At 33.1% G+C, this 16,890-nt stretch overlaps 1 protein-coding gene across 1 annotated transcript; it reads left to right on the top strand.

Annotated features, from left to right (window-relative positions):
- The first annotated feature begins 1,435 nt into the window (after positions 1–1,435).
- Positions 1,436–10,915, top strand: INT2 (inositol transporter 2). Its single transcript, XM_028246111.2, has 6 exons — positions 1,436–1,796; positions 1,921–1,988; positions 7,658–7,993; positions 8,531–8,638; positions 8,760–9,365; positions 10,151–10,915. Exons 1-6 carry the CDS (start codon positions 1,664–1,666, stop codon positions 10,625–10,627), a joined length of 1,728 nt encoding a protein of 575 aa, XP_028101912.2. The 5' UTR covers positions 1,436–1,663; the 3' UTR covers positions 10,628–10,915.
- Positions 10,916–16,890: the final 5,975 nt, after the last annotated feature.

Genomic DNA, 16,890 nt, shown 5'->3' with positions numbered 1-16,890 from the left:
CAAAACCTACATTCATGTATTTCATGTTTAACAACAATCTCTCTTTCCATATATATCCAAACCCTAGGTTTGCTTACAACACCCTCAAGTCACATCATTGTTACACAAGAATACACATAACTAAGCTAAATATCATATATAGCAGAAGAAAAGATCCCTACCTCAAAGAAAGAAGATGAGTCAAACAAGAGAGAAATTCTAAGAATGCCGAAATTCACTTCTATTCGGATCAAAATGTAGATCTTGACGAGCTCTACTTTTTTTCTCAAAGGCACTGGGGTGAAAAAATCAATGGATCTAGATGAAATCTAGAAGAGAAGGTTAATTCTAGAGAGAGAGGCTCAAGAACAAGCTTTTTGAAAAGTTTTAGAGAGAGAGAGATATGAAAAAGTGACTCAAAACATCAACTTCTCGAACTGTTATACGCGCAGTCTGCTCGAGCGTGGAAAGACCCACTCGAGCGTAAGACACAAAGTTCCGCTCGAGCGTGAAAGTTGGCGCTCAAGCGTGGAATGCACACTTCCAAAAGTTTTGCAGACAAAGGTCCCCGTTCAAGTGTCCAATGCACTTTTCCAGTATTGTAGAACTGCGAAAGAAATGCTGAGAATTGACAAATCCCGCTCGAGTGCAAGAATGGCCGCTTGAGCAGAGGAGCATTTGTGAAGCCCGCTCGAGCGCAAGAATGCCCGCTCGAGTGGAAGAGCCAAAATCTGGACGATAAAAGTTTGGAAAAACGAGCAGCCAACCTGTCCCAAATCCACAACTACAACCCAATAACCGAAATAAAGGGGAAGACAAAGGAAAGAGGTATGAATAACTATTCAAAACCATACCAACCCGAGTCCGGAATACAATAAGTAACGAGTTAAAACCGGAATCGCTATATGTGGTTTGTTATCAGTATGACTACAATGAGTATATACACCCCTTGTCAACTACTAGATGGTTCCCTATCTTAAGCAATGCTAAAGGAAACTTGATAGCATCGAAACTCTATGAAACCATCTTAGGCAACAAGTAAGGAGTCCTATATAAACTACACTCACTTCACATTAAAGGTAACGAATCTAAGCTAAACCATACTCACTTAAACACAAATCTCTACACTTAGATAGTACCTTCTATCTTTTCCGATCATTTCTTCCCACACCGGAGGGGTTATCCAACCAACTCTGGCCGAGCAGCTCTAACGGTGCTCATTGTTGCAGGGTCTTAATTCCTGAATAGTCCAATCAGGTGCGGAGTTTCGATTTACAATCATCTAGTGTGGCATTCGGTACGCACAAATATCATAACTTACAGATTATACACACATTTTTGAAAGGATAGACCATAATATTATTTTTTTAAAAAAAAAAAAATAATGAATTGTAATCTTTATATTTTAATTATCAATTTTTTAATTACAATAGATTATACACGTCACATCACCTCTATCTTCCAGTCTAAAAAACTCTTCCTTTTTGTCTATAAATATAGAAACGTTCCCAAACCCCCTTCTCTCCCTCAATAATGTCCTCAATTTTTGGGAAAAACAAGCTATGAATTTGTCTCTGCTTGAATAATCTTCTCCCTCTCCCTCTCTCTCTCTCTCTCTCTCTCTCTCTCTCTAGTTAAAAACAAGAAGCCAATAAGGTTGTGTTTGGAGATAGTGAAAAAGGATATGGAAGGAGGTATACACCCAACAGATGCATCAGGTTTCAGGGATTGCTTGTCCCTGGCTTGGAAAAACCCATATGTCCTTCGTCTTGCTTTCTCTGCTGGGATTGGTGGTTTCCTCTTTGGCTATGACACTGGTAATTTTATTAACTACCCTCTCCTCTCTCTCTCCCTCTCTGTATACATACATATGGACACATATCTTTAATCTTTTAATTTTTTTTATTTTATTTTTTTAATTTTTGGTATGGTGATGTGCAGGAGTTATATCTGGAGCTCTTCTGTATATTATAGATGACTTCAAGTTGGATAAGAAAACTTTCTTACAGGTGAGAACAAAATTCCACATCCACCAAACAGCAAATTTTATCACTCCATTATTATTATAGCATTATTATATCTATTTTTCAAATTTAATTTGATAATTAATTAAAATATGTAATATAATTTTTTTTATATCTTGTTTAATTATTAATTAATTATTTTACTTATATATCATGACATTTAAAAAATAAATTTAAAAAGTAAATTTACATATTATTATTATTATTTTATTAGGTAACTCATTGTCTTGCTATTTTCACTACTAGATGGACAATATTACCCTTAATTAATTATAATTTATTTCAAAGATAAAACTTATCAAAATACTCATGTCTTTATTTTAACAGTAGTGATTGGTACAACTAAACCACCACTAATGAGGTAAAAAAAAAAAAAACACATCAACACTATGACAACGAGTGAGACCCACTGTCACATTATTAATGACACCACTAATTAGTGGTCTCAAGCATTGTTCTTATTTCAAATCCTAATCCCCAAACCATCACAATCATCTATCACCACAACAGCACACCCTCACTCGTCAGACCCCAACTTCCACCGGGTCCGGATTCTCTCCAGCTTCTCTCTCTAGTAGTTTCTCTGAGCAACGGCTCAAATAGAGCCACGCCACCTCCAAATAAATATACGGTTCAGATTTATTCTTTAAACTAAAAAAATAAAAATAAATACACACCCCTCACCCACTGACACACATACACACACACTCTTCTCCTTTCTCACTGACACACATGCACTCACAGCATACATTCCCTCTCCCTCTCTCTATCACATTTCTAAAAAAAAAATTAAAATCACACGCTCTCTCTCCCTATCACATTTTTAATAAAAAATAAAAAAATTATTTTAATCTTTTTTATTTTATTTATATATATATATATAATTTTAATTTTTATAAAATTAATGTCATTGAAAATATACTTTTAAAATAAGATTAATATTAAATATATTTAATAAAAATTTAAAATAAATAAAAATTAATTATTATGTTTAGTTATGCTTTCAAAGTATTATTTTTAAAATATAAAAATTATTTTGATGAAAATAAACACACAAAAATCATATATTTTTAAAATTCTCAAAAATAATCTTCAATCCAATATATATATATATATGAAAATAATGACTCTTGTGCATAGATGTAAATTTTTTATTTTCTTTAAAACACAAATTTAATCTATGCATAGGTGTAAATCAAATATAGAATTTGTTTTATTTCCTTTAAAAAAAATTATAAACTTGTTTGGTTAATAAAATTAAATTAAAAGTCATTATTTTCATATGATTTTTTTGGAATGAAAATTGTTTTTGAGAATTTCAAAAATATATGATTTTTGTGTATTTATTTCATCAAATTAATTTTTATATTTAAAAAATAATAATTTGAAAACATAATTAAACATCGTAATTACTTTTTATTTATTTTAAATTTTTATTAAATTTATTTAATATTAGTCTCATTTTAAAGGTATATTTTCAATGACATTAATGTTATAAAATTAAAATTTTATAGTATTAAAAATTATATATATATTATGAAAAAGTTTAAAATAATTTTTTATTAGAAATGAGAGAGAGAGAGAGAGGTGGGATGTGACCGTGACGTGTGTGCAGTGACGTGAGGGAGAGAGGAGTGTAAGAGAAAATGACATGATTCAGTGTGAGTGTATTTTGAATTTTTTTGTTTAAAAAAATAAATTTAAACCATTTATTTCCTTGTGGGGTGACATGGCTCTATTTCAGCCGTCCCCTGGAGGAACAGTCGGAGAGAGTAGCTAGAGAGGATTTAGACTCACTTCACCACCTTGCGCCGCCATCCCGATACCCCTTCCTTACCGTTCAGACTATTAGAGATTTCAAAAATTTTATTAATACTGTGTTTGATTGGAGAATTTGAAAAAATAAAAAGAAATAGAAATTATAGGTGAAATATGAATAAAATATATCTATATATTACTTAATTTCATACACTTTTTCATTTTTCCTTTCCAAATCCATCTCCAAATTCCTCAACCAAACACAACATGAGAGGTTTCAAAAAATTTATTAAAATTTTTATCAAATGTTTTACATGAGTGTGTGATCCATACAATGTGAGTCCTATGTAGATCCCATATCATGTAAAATATTGGATAGAATTTTTTATAAAATTTTTGGAGTTTCTAACATTTTTGTAGGGTCAAACCAATAGCAACCGTTCACATATCAACCACCAAACCAAGAGTATTTGTACCATTGAACACATCTGGTGGCTTAAGCATGTTGGGTAGAAGAGAGAGGGGGTGGTCGTGAAGGGAAGATGCGAAGGAGGTAGCAGGGGTGGAATGGGCGAGAATGGTGGCAGGTGAGGCCCGGGTTTACTGGTGCCTGGGGTTAAGATTTGAAGGTTGAAGAATGTGAGATATTTTTAGATGATGAGTTGTGTACTAAATAAAAAATTAAATTTTAAAATCATTTAGATGTAGTGAAAGAAAAAGTGTGCTAAGAATCTTTTGTGCGTAAAAATAGAATTTTCCTCAAAACTGGCTATATAGGGTTGTTAGGGATTTGTTTATTTAGTATATTTTTTGATTTTTTATAAAATAAAATAAAAAATGTGTGTAGAAAAATATAAAGGCGATCTAATCCAAATAAATGCATTTATCAAATAAGTGCATTTGTTTAGATCCTCTCAAAAAAAAAAAAAACCCCCTCAGAGTTACCAATATGTCCTAAACATTGATCTTTTAAATGTGGTGTATATATTGCTACTGGTAGGACAACTAGAGCAATACTATAAACTCAATCAATTCAAAAATTATTCAGATATTAATTTTTACCACACCTTACATGAACCTCACACTACCTAAATTAATTTTTAGTGTACAATTATCCACATAAAAAATTATGAGTGGGTAAGTGTGGATTACCAGACTTTCCCAGGACAACTATTGAGGGCATTCACAGTAATTTAAGATGATTTTAAAATTTAATGATTTTACTATCATTGAGGGCCTTAACTGCAAAACAGCTCAATCGTAGCTAAGCCTTTTTATCCTTTGGACGTAACAATTAATTGGTAGTTATTGTCTTAAATTACTATTGATCTAAAATAGTAATTAGTACAATTCTTTTTTTCTTTTTCTCTTTTTTAGCATGTATATGTAGTTGGATTTTTAACAGAAAATACATCATGTTTTAATTTAAAATAAAAAAAAAATAAAATCTGCATAATGTTTGTAACATATATTGGGAAAGCTATTTGTTATCTTTATTACAATTAAGCCATGTTTGTTTGGATGGACATGAGCTTGGGATTGGACTAATAGTCCAATAAAATTATTAATCCGATGTTTGGTTAAACAATTGAAGTACGGACTAATTATTTTAAACTTGACTTTTAGTTAAGATAGGATACATAATCCAACGGATTCGTAATCCCAGGACTATTAGTCATGGGAATGCTAATCCAGTCCGCCCAAACAAACATGGCCTTAAAGGACTAGAATCTTGAAATTTTCAGAAATATGTATAGTTGAAATATATTCTATACATAGAATATTGAATTGAATCATTCATTGTTCCAATTTTCCAATAAAAAAATAGATAACTTATAAATACATCTCATTAGATTTGTTCAAAATATGAATTGTCTCCTATTATTCAAAAATTACATCACACCCTTAAAGTTTCTAATTTGATAACAAATAACACATTTTATTAATAAATTATTAAGTCAATTAACAGTTTTTAATGATATTATAAATATATTTCAATTAATAATTCATGTAATTTTACTATCGTATAAGAGAGCAATTATAAATTTCATTTTTGTAGTTAATTCTATTAAATAAAAAATTATGATGAGGGATATTTCTAATTTCATAACAAATAACTCATTTTATTAATAAATCATTAAGTCAATTAACAGTTTTTAATTATATTATAAATATATTTCAATTAATAATTCATGTAATTTTACTATTGTATAAGAGAGCCGTTATAAATTTCATTATTATGGTTAATTCTGTTAAATAAAAAATTATGATAAAAAGTATTTATAATTTTTCAAATCACAAAAAACAATCTATATCTTAAACAAAGTACCGTATTTATAATTTATCCAAAAAAAAAAATTTAACATTTTGTTTCCAACTTTGAGTCAGTAGCTATTTTGTGTTAATAGTTTCCATTTAAGGCTTGAAACATTCTTTTTTAATCAAAAATCAAGCTCCGTAGAATTCATGCAGTTTACACAGCTAGTTGTTTCCTAATATATACGACTCACTTTCTTTCGTGAATTTATTCTGCGATTAAATTTGAAAATTTTAAATAATCATGTATTAACAGATAATTACCGATAAAATATATCGGTAGTCTCTATACTTTAGCCCTTGTATTATCTTGGTTCTAATAATTTCAATTGATTCAATTTTGACATTAAATTTATGATTTTGTTTTAATTTGACCCAATTGATTATGTTTGTTAGCGTTTTTGATGAAAAATATGCACGTGACCATCATGCGTCATGCTTTTAGGTTAAAAAATATTTAATCCTTATACTGTGGTTCTTATATTATTTTAGTCCCAATAATTTCAATTAACTTAATGTTGACACTGAATTCATTATTTGTTTCAACTTGATCAAATTGGTTATGCCTGTTAGAGTTTTTTTGTTTCAACTTGATCAAATTGGTTATGCCTGTTAGAGTTTTGATGAAAAATGCACAAGTGACGCGTCATGCTTTTAGGCAAAAAAAAAAAATGTATGTGTAACCTCAATTAACTTGATGACAAATTTTCGTCGAAAATCCTAACCGCCATTGTCAATTGAACTAAAATTGACACAAAATTGAAATTTAAGGGTAAAAATTGAGCCAATTTAAAGTTTAGTAATTAAAATGACCCGATGGGCACAATGCAGTGATTACCAGTGTAATTTGCCCTACAGTTAACAACCAATGACATCTTAAAATTGAGAATTTACTTACAATTATCTTAATTTTTGAGTAAAAGTAAATGAACCTGACTTAGAATTGAATGTTGGGTGAAAGATGATTTTTGATTAATTAATTATAATAATAAATCTTAATTTTAAAAAATAAATAAAAATTCAGTACTTCAAATTTTTTTTGGCACTCAAGACTTTCCAATACTAATGTTCTAAGAAGCACGGAACTTCTAAAAATGTGGCATGTCCATGTCGGACATAGACACTCGTTGGATACTTCTCGATACATGTCCGATACTCACAAACTTGTCCTATTTTTTTTTTTAAAAGAAATTAGATTCAAACACTTTTTAAACACTTAGGACATATGCGTCCATTGCTTAAACACATGTCCATTGATCAAATACACACGAAACTAATTATAAATTTGAACAAAATAATTAATAATATGATGATAAAAGAAAATTAATGCCCATTTAAAAAAATTAGTATTATACTGCATTTCTTTATTATATTAGAATGATATATTTATATATATGACATAATAAATATATAAAATTATATATTCTGTGTGTGTTCCTCACATGCTGTGTCCTATAGTTTTTGAAAATTGCCATGTCAACATATACTTGTCGTCACGTGTCCAAGTCCGTGCTTCTTAGCTAATGTTTTAGTTCATCAAATAGATACTCTGGTTATATGGTGCTGTTTCAATTCAATAGGAAACCATAGTAAGCATGGCAATTGCGGGAGCAATCATTGGTGCTGCCATTGGCGGGTGGTTTAATGACCGGTTTGGAAGAAGAACAACAATCCTAATTGCTGATTTTCTCTTCTTTATTGGAGCTGTGATCATGGCTGCGGCACCAAACCCAGCTCTTCTCATCGTTGGACGAGTTTTCGTAGGATTTGGTGTTGGAATGGCGTCAATGACATCCCCTCTCTACATATCAGAAGCTTCTCCTGCAAAAGTCAGAGGTGCCCTTGTCAGTACCAATGGCTTCTTGATCACTGGAGGCCAGTTCTTGTCTTACCTTATCAACTTAGCCTTTACCAAGGTAATGTAATCAGACTTCATTTTCAACAGAAGCTCCTGAAAGTGTTTGTTGCAACTTATTCAATATTGAAAGGTCCGAATGATCAACTCTGCAATCAATTGTTAGAATCAATAGGTCTACAAATCATTCATTTGATAACCTGGAAAGCTTTCTATTTGGATTATAATGATACTTCCCAAAAATCGAAACTGTTGATAAACAGTGGAACTGCATCACCATTTTTGTTCATTAAAATACCAAAGTGGATGGTTGATTCATTCCATGTTAGAGACAATCACAGGGAATCCTTTGATAACACAAATTCCTATTTCTCAATGATATTCCACAATTGAGACAATTGACTGAGTCATAGAACACTAATAGTTTATAAGCAGAATCTAAAAGCATCCCACTTCTAGATTCGTGAATTACTCTTATTATCCAAGCTACAACAACATTATGTCATAGAATCTCAAAATGAAAAGGTTTAAACTGCCCATTTAAAACTTGGCATCATGTATAAGAAGATTTTAATTTACTTTGTGAGTCTGTAATTAGGTGCCGGGGACATGGCGGTGGATGCTTGGAGTTGCTGGACTTCCAGCTCTGTTGCAGTTCATATTGATGCTGCTACTTCCCGAATCACCACGTTGGCTTTACCGCAAGGTTCTTCCACTACTTTTCAAACTAATAATAATGCTTACCACATCACATAATTTAGTAAAATACCCTTTTTTTTCTTTGTTAATTTTTATTTTTTCATCAATCCTTATTTCGTAAACAACAGGGGAGAGAAGAAGAAGCCAAAACTATACTAAGGAAGCTATACCCAGAAGAAGATGTGGAAGCAGAGATTCAAGCCCTTAAAGAGTCAGTGGAAGCAGAAATTCAGGAAAAGGGGTCTTCTGAGAAGATTAGCCTTGTCAGACTGTTGAAAACAAAAACAGTAAGAAGAGGACTCATAGCCGGTGTTGGGCTTCAAGTCTTCCAGCAGTTTGTGGGCATAAACACAGTTATGTATTACAGCCCCACAATAGTACAGTTGGCCGGTTTTGCATCTAACCAAACTGCTCTACTTCTTTCACTAGTCACCGCGGGGCTCAATGCTGGTGGCACAATAGTCAGCATATATTTCATTGATCGGACTGGAAGAAAGAAGCTTCTAGTCATCAGTTTGTGCGGTGTTATTATATCACTTGGCCTTTTATCAGCAGTGTTTCATGAGACTACAACACACTCACCGGCTGTTAGTGCTGCTGAACCGCCTCATTTTACTGCATATACTTGCCCAGATTACACTTCTGCTGGAACTTCTGCTGCCAACTGGAACTGTATGAAGTGCTTGAAGGCCTCATCTCCAGATTGTGGTTTCTGTTCTTCATCCACTGATAAGGTAAAACAGTTTCTCTTAATATATAATTACACTTCAATTGCATTTTATCATGGCCACTAGATAACATTATTACATGATCTCTGGTCCAAAGCTTTGGTTGGCCATGAAGTCTTGTCTCCAAACCATGAAAATTACTTTAGTGCCTCCTATCTAGCAATGCTTTAGACCTAGAAAATTGCCTAAAATTTTAAATTTAGGTCAAATTTCACACCATACCAAGTTCTTTTTAGGGTTTTTTTTTTTTTTTTTTTTTTTTTTTTTTTTTTTCCTGGATATATAACAAGTCTGATATGGTGCACAATATGCATCTTATGCTAAGTAAGATCATGTAAGCTTCAATGCAACATAACCTCATTTTAAGTCAGTTAAAGTTGGTTATATGAGTAGTGCTATACAAACAAAAAAACTCGTATAAAAATTTTATCCAGAATGACATGACAGCTTTATATCTTCTCATTTTAAAATTAAATTTAAAAGCTCATCAGAATGACTTCTATTTTCAAGAATGTCATTACCACATCATTCTTGTGGTAAATTATGTATAACGATTTTGTTTGCAGATCATTTTCCTAGCCTATACAGGTACTCATTTGATAACAAGTGTTCATATGACTTGATCCCTCAAGAAGATTCCGCTCAACCCAACTCACTTGTGAAAAAAATACTAATCCCCAAAAGAATGAAAATGATGAAAAATTAGAGAAACGTGAGTTATTATTCCAGTGACAAGTTTTTGATTTGTTAATACAGGATATTTCAATATGTCATTATTATTTTCATTGCAGCTGCTTCCCGGGTCTTGCCTGATCTCAAACGACACAGTGAAGGACATGTGTAATGGAGACAGGTTATGGTACACAAGGGGATGTCCGAGCAAATACGGATGGCTTGCACTTATTGGCTTGGCACTCTACATCATATTCTTCTCTCCCGGAATGGGTACAGTACCATGGATTGTGAATTCTGAGATATACCCTTTAAGGTTTCGAGGAGTCTGTGGGGGCATAGCTGCCACGGCAAATTGGATATCAAACCTCATTGTGTCTGAGTCCTTCCTGACTTTGACACAAGTGATTGGGACTTCTTGGACATTCCTAATATTCGGGGTCATATCAGTTGTAGCCCTTTTCTTTGTCCTAATTTGTGTCCCGGAAACAAAAGGCCTTCCAATCGAGGAGATTGAGAAAATGTTGGAGATGAGAGCTCTGCATTTCAAGTTCTGGGAGAAGCCTAACCCACCCCAGAAGAGTCAAAGTGTGTGAACAAAACAAGTCTAGGAGTAAATATTTATTTGGGTGCTTTGAATAGGAAGCCTGATAATAGACAGATATAATTACTGTTAATTTATATCTAATAATGCTGATGTAAGTTGCTGAACTTCGATTTGTGTGCAACGTATCTTTCAAAATTTGAAACTTATGAGGGAGGAAACAATATAGCAAAGGGACTCTTGAACTAGAACAGAGTTGGATTTGTTATAAGTTTTCATAGGTGATTGTCTTTGTCAGTTATATATATATATATATAATTAGTCCACATACAGTTCCTTGAATGATTTTACTTTTGTCGTTGTTTGAACTTCAAATGTGATGTGTCATTTGCTTGTGATCTTTGATTTCCACTTTAACTCTACTTTGACTTAATATTTGGATTCAATCACGTTCGTTATTTTCCTTAGAATAATAAAGTAAAAGAGTGAATGACAATTTTGTCTTTGTTTGAACTTCAAATGTGATGTGTCATTTGCTTGTGATCTTTGATTTACACTTAACCTCTACTTTGACTTAATATTTGGATTCTATCTCGTTCGTTATTTCCCTTAGAACAATAAAGTAGAAGAGTAATAAACAATTTCAATCCCTAAATTATCACTAATTTGTTTATATAGTCCCTAAATTATTGATTTTGTCTTGTTGGTCCTTAAATTATCACATTTTGGTTCTATTTGGTCCAAATGGTAGATGGCATCCAAATTGTTAACAACAAAGGCAAAAACGTGGCTTGCACGTGAGATTCAAAACTGGTAAATGGGTGAAACAAACTTTTCACCTATGTATTAACATTAAAAAAATAAAAAAGAAATTCCAGTGAAAAAAAAGAAAACGAAAAAGAAATAAGAGAGAGAGAGTATAGGGGGAACAAGATGCTTGTTCAATCCTTTTGAACAGAGTATAGGGGAAGAATAAATAAATAAAAGAAAGAAAAAGGATGCTTGTTCAATCCTTGCTGGTTCTAGGTTTCTTCAGTTGCACTAGCTGATGCGTGAGCTACTGGTTTGCAGCCACTGATCTATGGAAGGGGACCTACTCCTGGCATGGCAAGAATGCCGATGCTAGTATGGATATTTCAAAAATATTGTCATATTTGTATTGATTACTTACCAGTTACTCATATTAATAGAGTTGTATGTATATCGATTACTCGAAATACATATTGGATACTTTTTTACATATTTTTTGGCAATTGGTACTCCATGGATATTTCATGAGTACATGATTGGTATATCGAGAATACACCAAGTTATGGGACATTAATGAAGATACGTTTAATATATTAGAATTCTAATTTATTTGAAATTGAAAATCCTTTATTTGATGTGCCAGAGATAATGAAGTTGATGGAAGTGAAATTTTAAGTTTTCAAATTTCACTTAACTTGCTTTTGAAATGAAACTTTATTTTGTAATTTGTCCTATTTAATGGTATTAAATAGCTTATAGACTTTGCTTTAGTATTGGTATTGGTATTGGTATTGTTAAATTATGATTTCCTTTTTAGTTTTGTAATTTCTCTTTTTAGTTTTGATATTGAACTTGATTTCTAAATTGAATCTCAAACTATAAATTATAAAAAAAAAATTAAAAATTAAAAAAAAATTATTGAGTACTTCAACCGTATCTGTATCTTATTTTTTTCAAGTCTTATTGTATCAATGTACTCATATGGTATCTGTACCAATATTCGTATGCGCACCCATCCTTCATAGTGCTGATGCTTTTGCCTGATGGAAGAATTGGATATGTCCATTGAAATAATATTTACCATTAGATCCTTCGTTTTTGGCTCTTTCTCCTTTTTATTTATTTATTTTTTGGATAAATTACATTGACACTCCTTGAGCTTTGATCCAATTACATTCCATCCCTTGACGTTTTGGAAATTACATTCTCACCCCTATAGTTAATAGTCTCAATTCACAAACCCCATGCTTATATATAACGCAACAACTCCTAGTAGAAAAATAAGGAAAATTACATTGAAAAAAAAAAAAGTAAAGCAAAAGAAAAGTAAAAAACTGAAAAAGTAATGCAAAGTAAGAAAACAGACAGTGCATTAGTTCAATGTTTTCATTCCGTACAATGACAAGGGGGTTAGTGTAATTTTCCAAACGTTAGAGAGTGATATGTATTAAATTCAAACTTCAGGGGGTGTAAGTGTAATTTACCCTTATGTTTTCTATACTCTGTTCTTCCTTTTTTTTTTAGACCTATGTACTCAACTAGTAGTGATAGAGAGCTCTATAGAGCAACCCTAAAAAGCAGCTTTATTGAGCTGGCAGTGAAAAAAAAAAAAAAAAAAAAAAAAAAAAAACAAACAAACATAGTAAGGAAAAATACAAATTAGAGTTGTTTTAGAGCTCTAAAACATTTTCCTATACTCAACATATATATGTGGCAGGAACTTTCTCTCCATTAGAATTTTTTTTTAATTTTTTTATTAAGAATGCTGCTATTAGCACTCCATCAATTATTTTGGACCCCCATTCTTTAGTTTTTTTTTTTATTATTATTACAATAATAACCTCAAGTGAAATTACTAAAAATGACATCAATAATTTTGGGACACCCTATCTCACAATTAAACTTACATACTCACTAAATCATGAGTTAGGGTTTATGAAAGCACTCACCTCCATCATTACCTATCCATCTTCCTCAAATCCCACTTTTAAAACCTATTCACCATCAAAACCTTGAAAACCCTTTGGTGGCAATATTTCAACGACAACGGTGACAACCATTTGATTACATACACTTCTCCAATAATTACAATGAGTGAAACTTTTTCTGACAACCACAACTCCATGAGACGAGAGAAGTACAACAAATAAAGCTTAGAAAAAGTTCATAACTTTGATGGCGTTCTTAACTCAGAGGAGATTGGCCTTATAAGAGTAAGTTTTTGAAAACAAAAATGACAAAAATAATAAAAATTGTTCGTTATTTTTTCGGGACTGAACTCCCAAACATATGACCTAAATTCAAGAACACGGGCCCGATTATTATTTATTTGTTTAGGAACAGGTAACCGAACCTTTTTTATTTATTCAGGTACAAATAACCGAAGCAACAGTAGAAGCAAACAAACAAATGAGGTCTGACCACTCTTGGGTGGTTGATCGACCGGTCGATCAGGGAGTAAAATCCTGCCCAGTTTTGCTCATACAGAGAGCATACAAGTACAGTGAAATCATGGATGAATGACAGAAAATCAACCAAAGAAGTATGAAAACGGATTGTGTTGTGTGTGTGAAAAGAGGAAATAGAAAAAAAAAAAAAAATCCAAACAGATTGACAAAATAGAGAAAAAAAATTTTAATCACAAAAAATTTTTCCATTGATTTTGGGAGGTTCCATCGTCGTGGGTTTTGTTAGGGTTTTGGGGAGAGGCTTTTTGGGGTGTGGGCGTGTGCATTTGAATGGGCAGAATATTTTTACAAGGATAATTTTGGTATTATTTAGGGGGCAGAAAAGAAATTTTAAGGATTTTACAATTTATAAGTGAGGGTCCAAAGAAATGGGGTACAAAATAATTGATGGGGTGCTGATAACAATACTTTTTTTAAAATGCTAACATATAAGTGAAAAGTCTCTTTTACTAATTTACCAGCTTTGAATCTCACGTGTAGGCCACATTTTTGTCTTTGCCGTTGGATGTCATCTACCATTTGGACCAAACAGAATCAAAATGTGATAGTTTAGGGACCAACGAGACAAAATCAATAGTTTAAAGACTACATAAATAAATTGGTGATAGTTTAGGGGTAGAAGTGTTTTTAAAAATTAAAAATAAATAAAAAAAACAAATTTTGGGGTCAAAAAACATAAAAGCCAAAGCGAAAATGTCCATGACTTCATTTTGGGTACTCGGTTCATAAATTTAATTTTAATTTTTCTTTATCTAAAAATTCACACTGTAAAATACTTTATTTATAAAGACAAACTCTCACAAAATGACTAAACTACCTAGGTATATATTTATATTGTTTCAGCTTCTCCCTCACCAATTGAGAACCAAACCCTAACCCTCTTTCTCCTATCTCTCTTCACTTTCCTCTTCTTCTCTAATCTGAACCACCACCATCGCTGCCCTTTCCTTTAACTCACCTCTTCGATGATCTGAACCGCCAAAACTGCTACCCCTTCCTCCACTTCACCCGCACATCTGGCACACAGATCTGGCTCTCTTTCTCTATTCTCTCTTCTTTCTCATCTTCATCTTCTTCTCCGATCTGTCATCGACCACCGCTCAATTAGTTATCGATCCCAACACCACTGCTACTGTAGATAAAGACGCTAAAGATCGTGAATGCCATGCTCGTGACCTTAAAGTTGGTCCTTGTAGACACCCCATTTTTTTACGGCCCTTAGGACTTGGGACCACTAATTGATCACTCGATGATGAATGTGTACGCTTGTCAAATGCTTGACTTCCTCAGTAGGGAACCTCAATGTTTAACCTACAAACCTTGTGCCTTGTTTTGGACCAAAATAATATTTTCAGGCTTGAGCATCCAGGGACCTGTAGACCCACCAGCGTGGCTTGCCGTCCACTAATGTGGCTTGCTGTCCACTAATGTGGCTTGCCACCCAATATTCAATTGTAACTTCTTTACTTCCCTCTTAGTCTTCTTAATATATCGAAGAATATTCTGAACATACCATCTACGAATGTACGTCGCCTTAAAAGGTGCACAATCACGGTAACTACGCTTATATCCACTGGCCGCCGGTGTCCTTGACCGGTGGTACACAAGGGGAGTTCGATATTGGCTGCTCATACCTCCTTCTATTTTTTATAAAACACTCAAAATCTTTTATCATACAAATTCTGCAGATTCTCTTACCTCTCCTAACCCTTATGTTTAAACACCTTAGCTTTGATATTTTTTCTCTCTGCTCCTCGTACCCATGAACAAACTTCGCTGGAGCTGACTGCCGCCTCTTTTCCTATAGTCCTATTTGCCATGTCAAAAAACGATCTACACACATTTGAGTGAACTGCCTGTAATTCTCTGGATACTCTTCTAAGGAGTATGACATTGTATACCAAAACAATCAACAATAAAAAAAGGACTGAAAATGAGGGATGAAACAAGGTACCAGAAAACAACTTCACAACAATAGCTATCTCACTGCAAAAGTATATTCCTCTCTGCCATAAAATGTTTTATGGTACCAAATAAATAGCCAAAGTGGCCTGCATGTAAGGACGAAGATTCCCCATTCAAAATAATTCAAACACATTTATTTTCCCGCATTTTCTTTATGTTTATCATTCTGTAAGAATATTTACTTTACAACCATGCAAACCACTAGAAAAGTGACACGTGTATAGCACTATCCGACAAAGAAATCAAAAATACTCACACCACTCACACCTGGGCTCGAGTGTGACTTCCTTTTAACTTCATTTATACACGTGTCCATAAGTACAACAATGGACGGCCTAGATCAGTGAGAGGGGGGGTGCTGGTAATATTAATATAGCGCCCCCTAGTCACACCACTCACACCATTCACACCAGATTTTTTAACTAATAGGGAGGTCTTGTACGGCTGGTGTGAGTTCACTGTTTACCACTACAAAATGCCTCGCCAAGCCTCTTCCTGTTTCTATGCCAAGAATGTTTTCCTCACCTATCCACAATGCCCATGGCCAAAAGAACAACTCTTAGAACTCCTCTAATTGCTCCTCCAACTAGCCTGTTAGCCATACTACATACTTGTGGCAAGGGAGCTCCACGAAGACGGAAACCCTCACCTTCATGCCATGGTTCAATGCACAAAGAAGATCCAAACTACCAACCCGAGATTTTTCGATCTCACAGGAACCAACGGTCGAATCTATCATCCAAATATAGAAAAACTCCACTCTCCAACAGCAAGTCGGCATTATATACAGAAAGGAGGCGAGTTCGTCGAATGAGGAAAATTTTCATCGAAGGGGAAAAGTCCTTCAAAGAACAGAGACGAACTCTAGCAGGGAATACTTGCAGAAGCATAAATGGAGAAACAATTCTTTAAACTCTGCAAAGAGAGATGTCCCACCGATTATGTCACAAAATACCCCCAATTAAAAACATTTTCAAGGGATCATTACAAAAAGAGAGGCCTCCCATATACTAGCCCGTTTAATTCATTTCCTTTCCTAAATGAAGAAGTAAAAAAATGGACAGAAAATAAAATTTTGTTTGTAAGTCAAAATTTTGTACAATACAAGTTATGTCAAAATTGATGTCTCTCC

The sequence above is a fragment of the Camellia sinensis genome, chromosome 9, assembly GCF_055761805.1.
Source record: "Camellia sinensis isolate YWXY chromosome 9, ASM5576180v1, whole genome shotgun sequence".
NCBI lineage: Eukaryota > Viridiplantae > Streptophyta > Magnoliopsida > Ericales > Theaceae > Camellia > Camellia sinensis.
The sequence above is the reverse complement of the archived record's forward strand: the minus strand, read 5'-3'. Positions and strand labels throughout refer to the sequence as shown.

What these genes read in the sequence shown, in the direction of transcription:
- INT2 (XM_028246111.2), top strand. Translation starts at nt 1,664, where the DNA reads ATGGAAGGAGGTATACACCCAACAGATGCATCAGGTTTCAGGGATTGC. An exon ending in ATAAGAAAACTTTCTTACAG is followed by an intron (nt 1,989 to 7,657) that starts GTGAGAACAAAA and finishes TCAATTCAATAG; the next exon opens with GAAACCATAGTAAGCATGGC. An exon ending in TCAACTTAGCCTTTACCAAG is followed by an intron (nt 7,994 to 8,530) that starts GTAATGTAATCA and finishes GTCTGTAATTAG; the next exon opens with GTGCCGGGGACATGGCGGTG.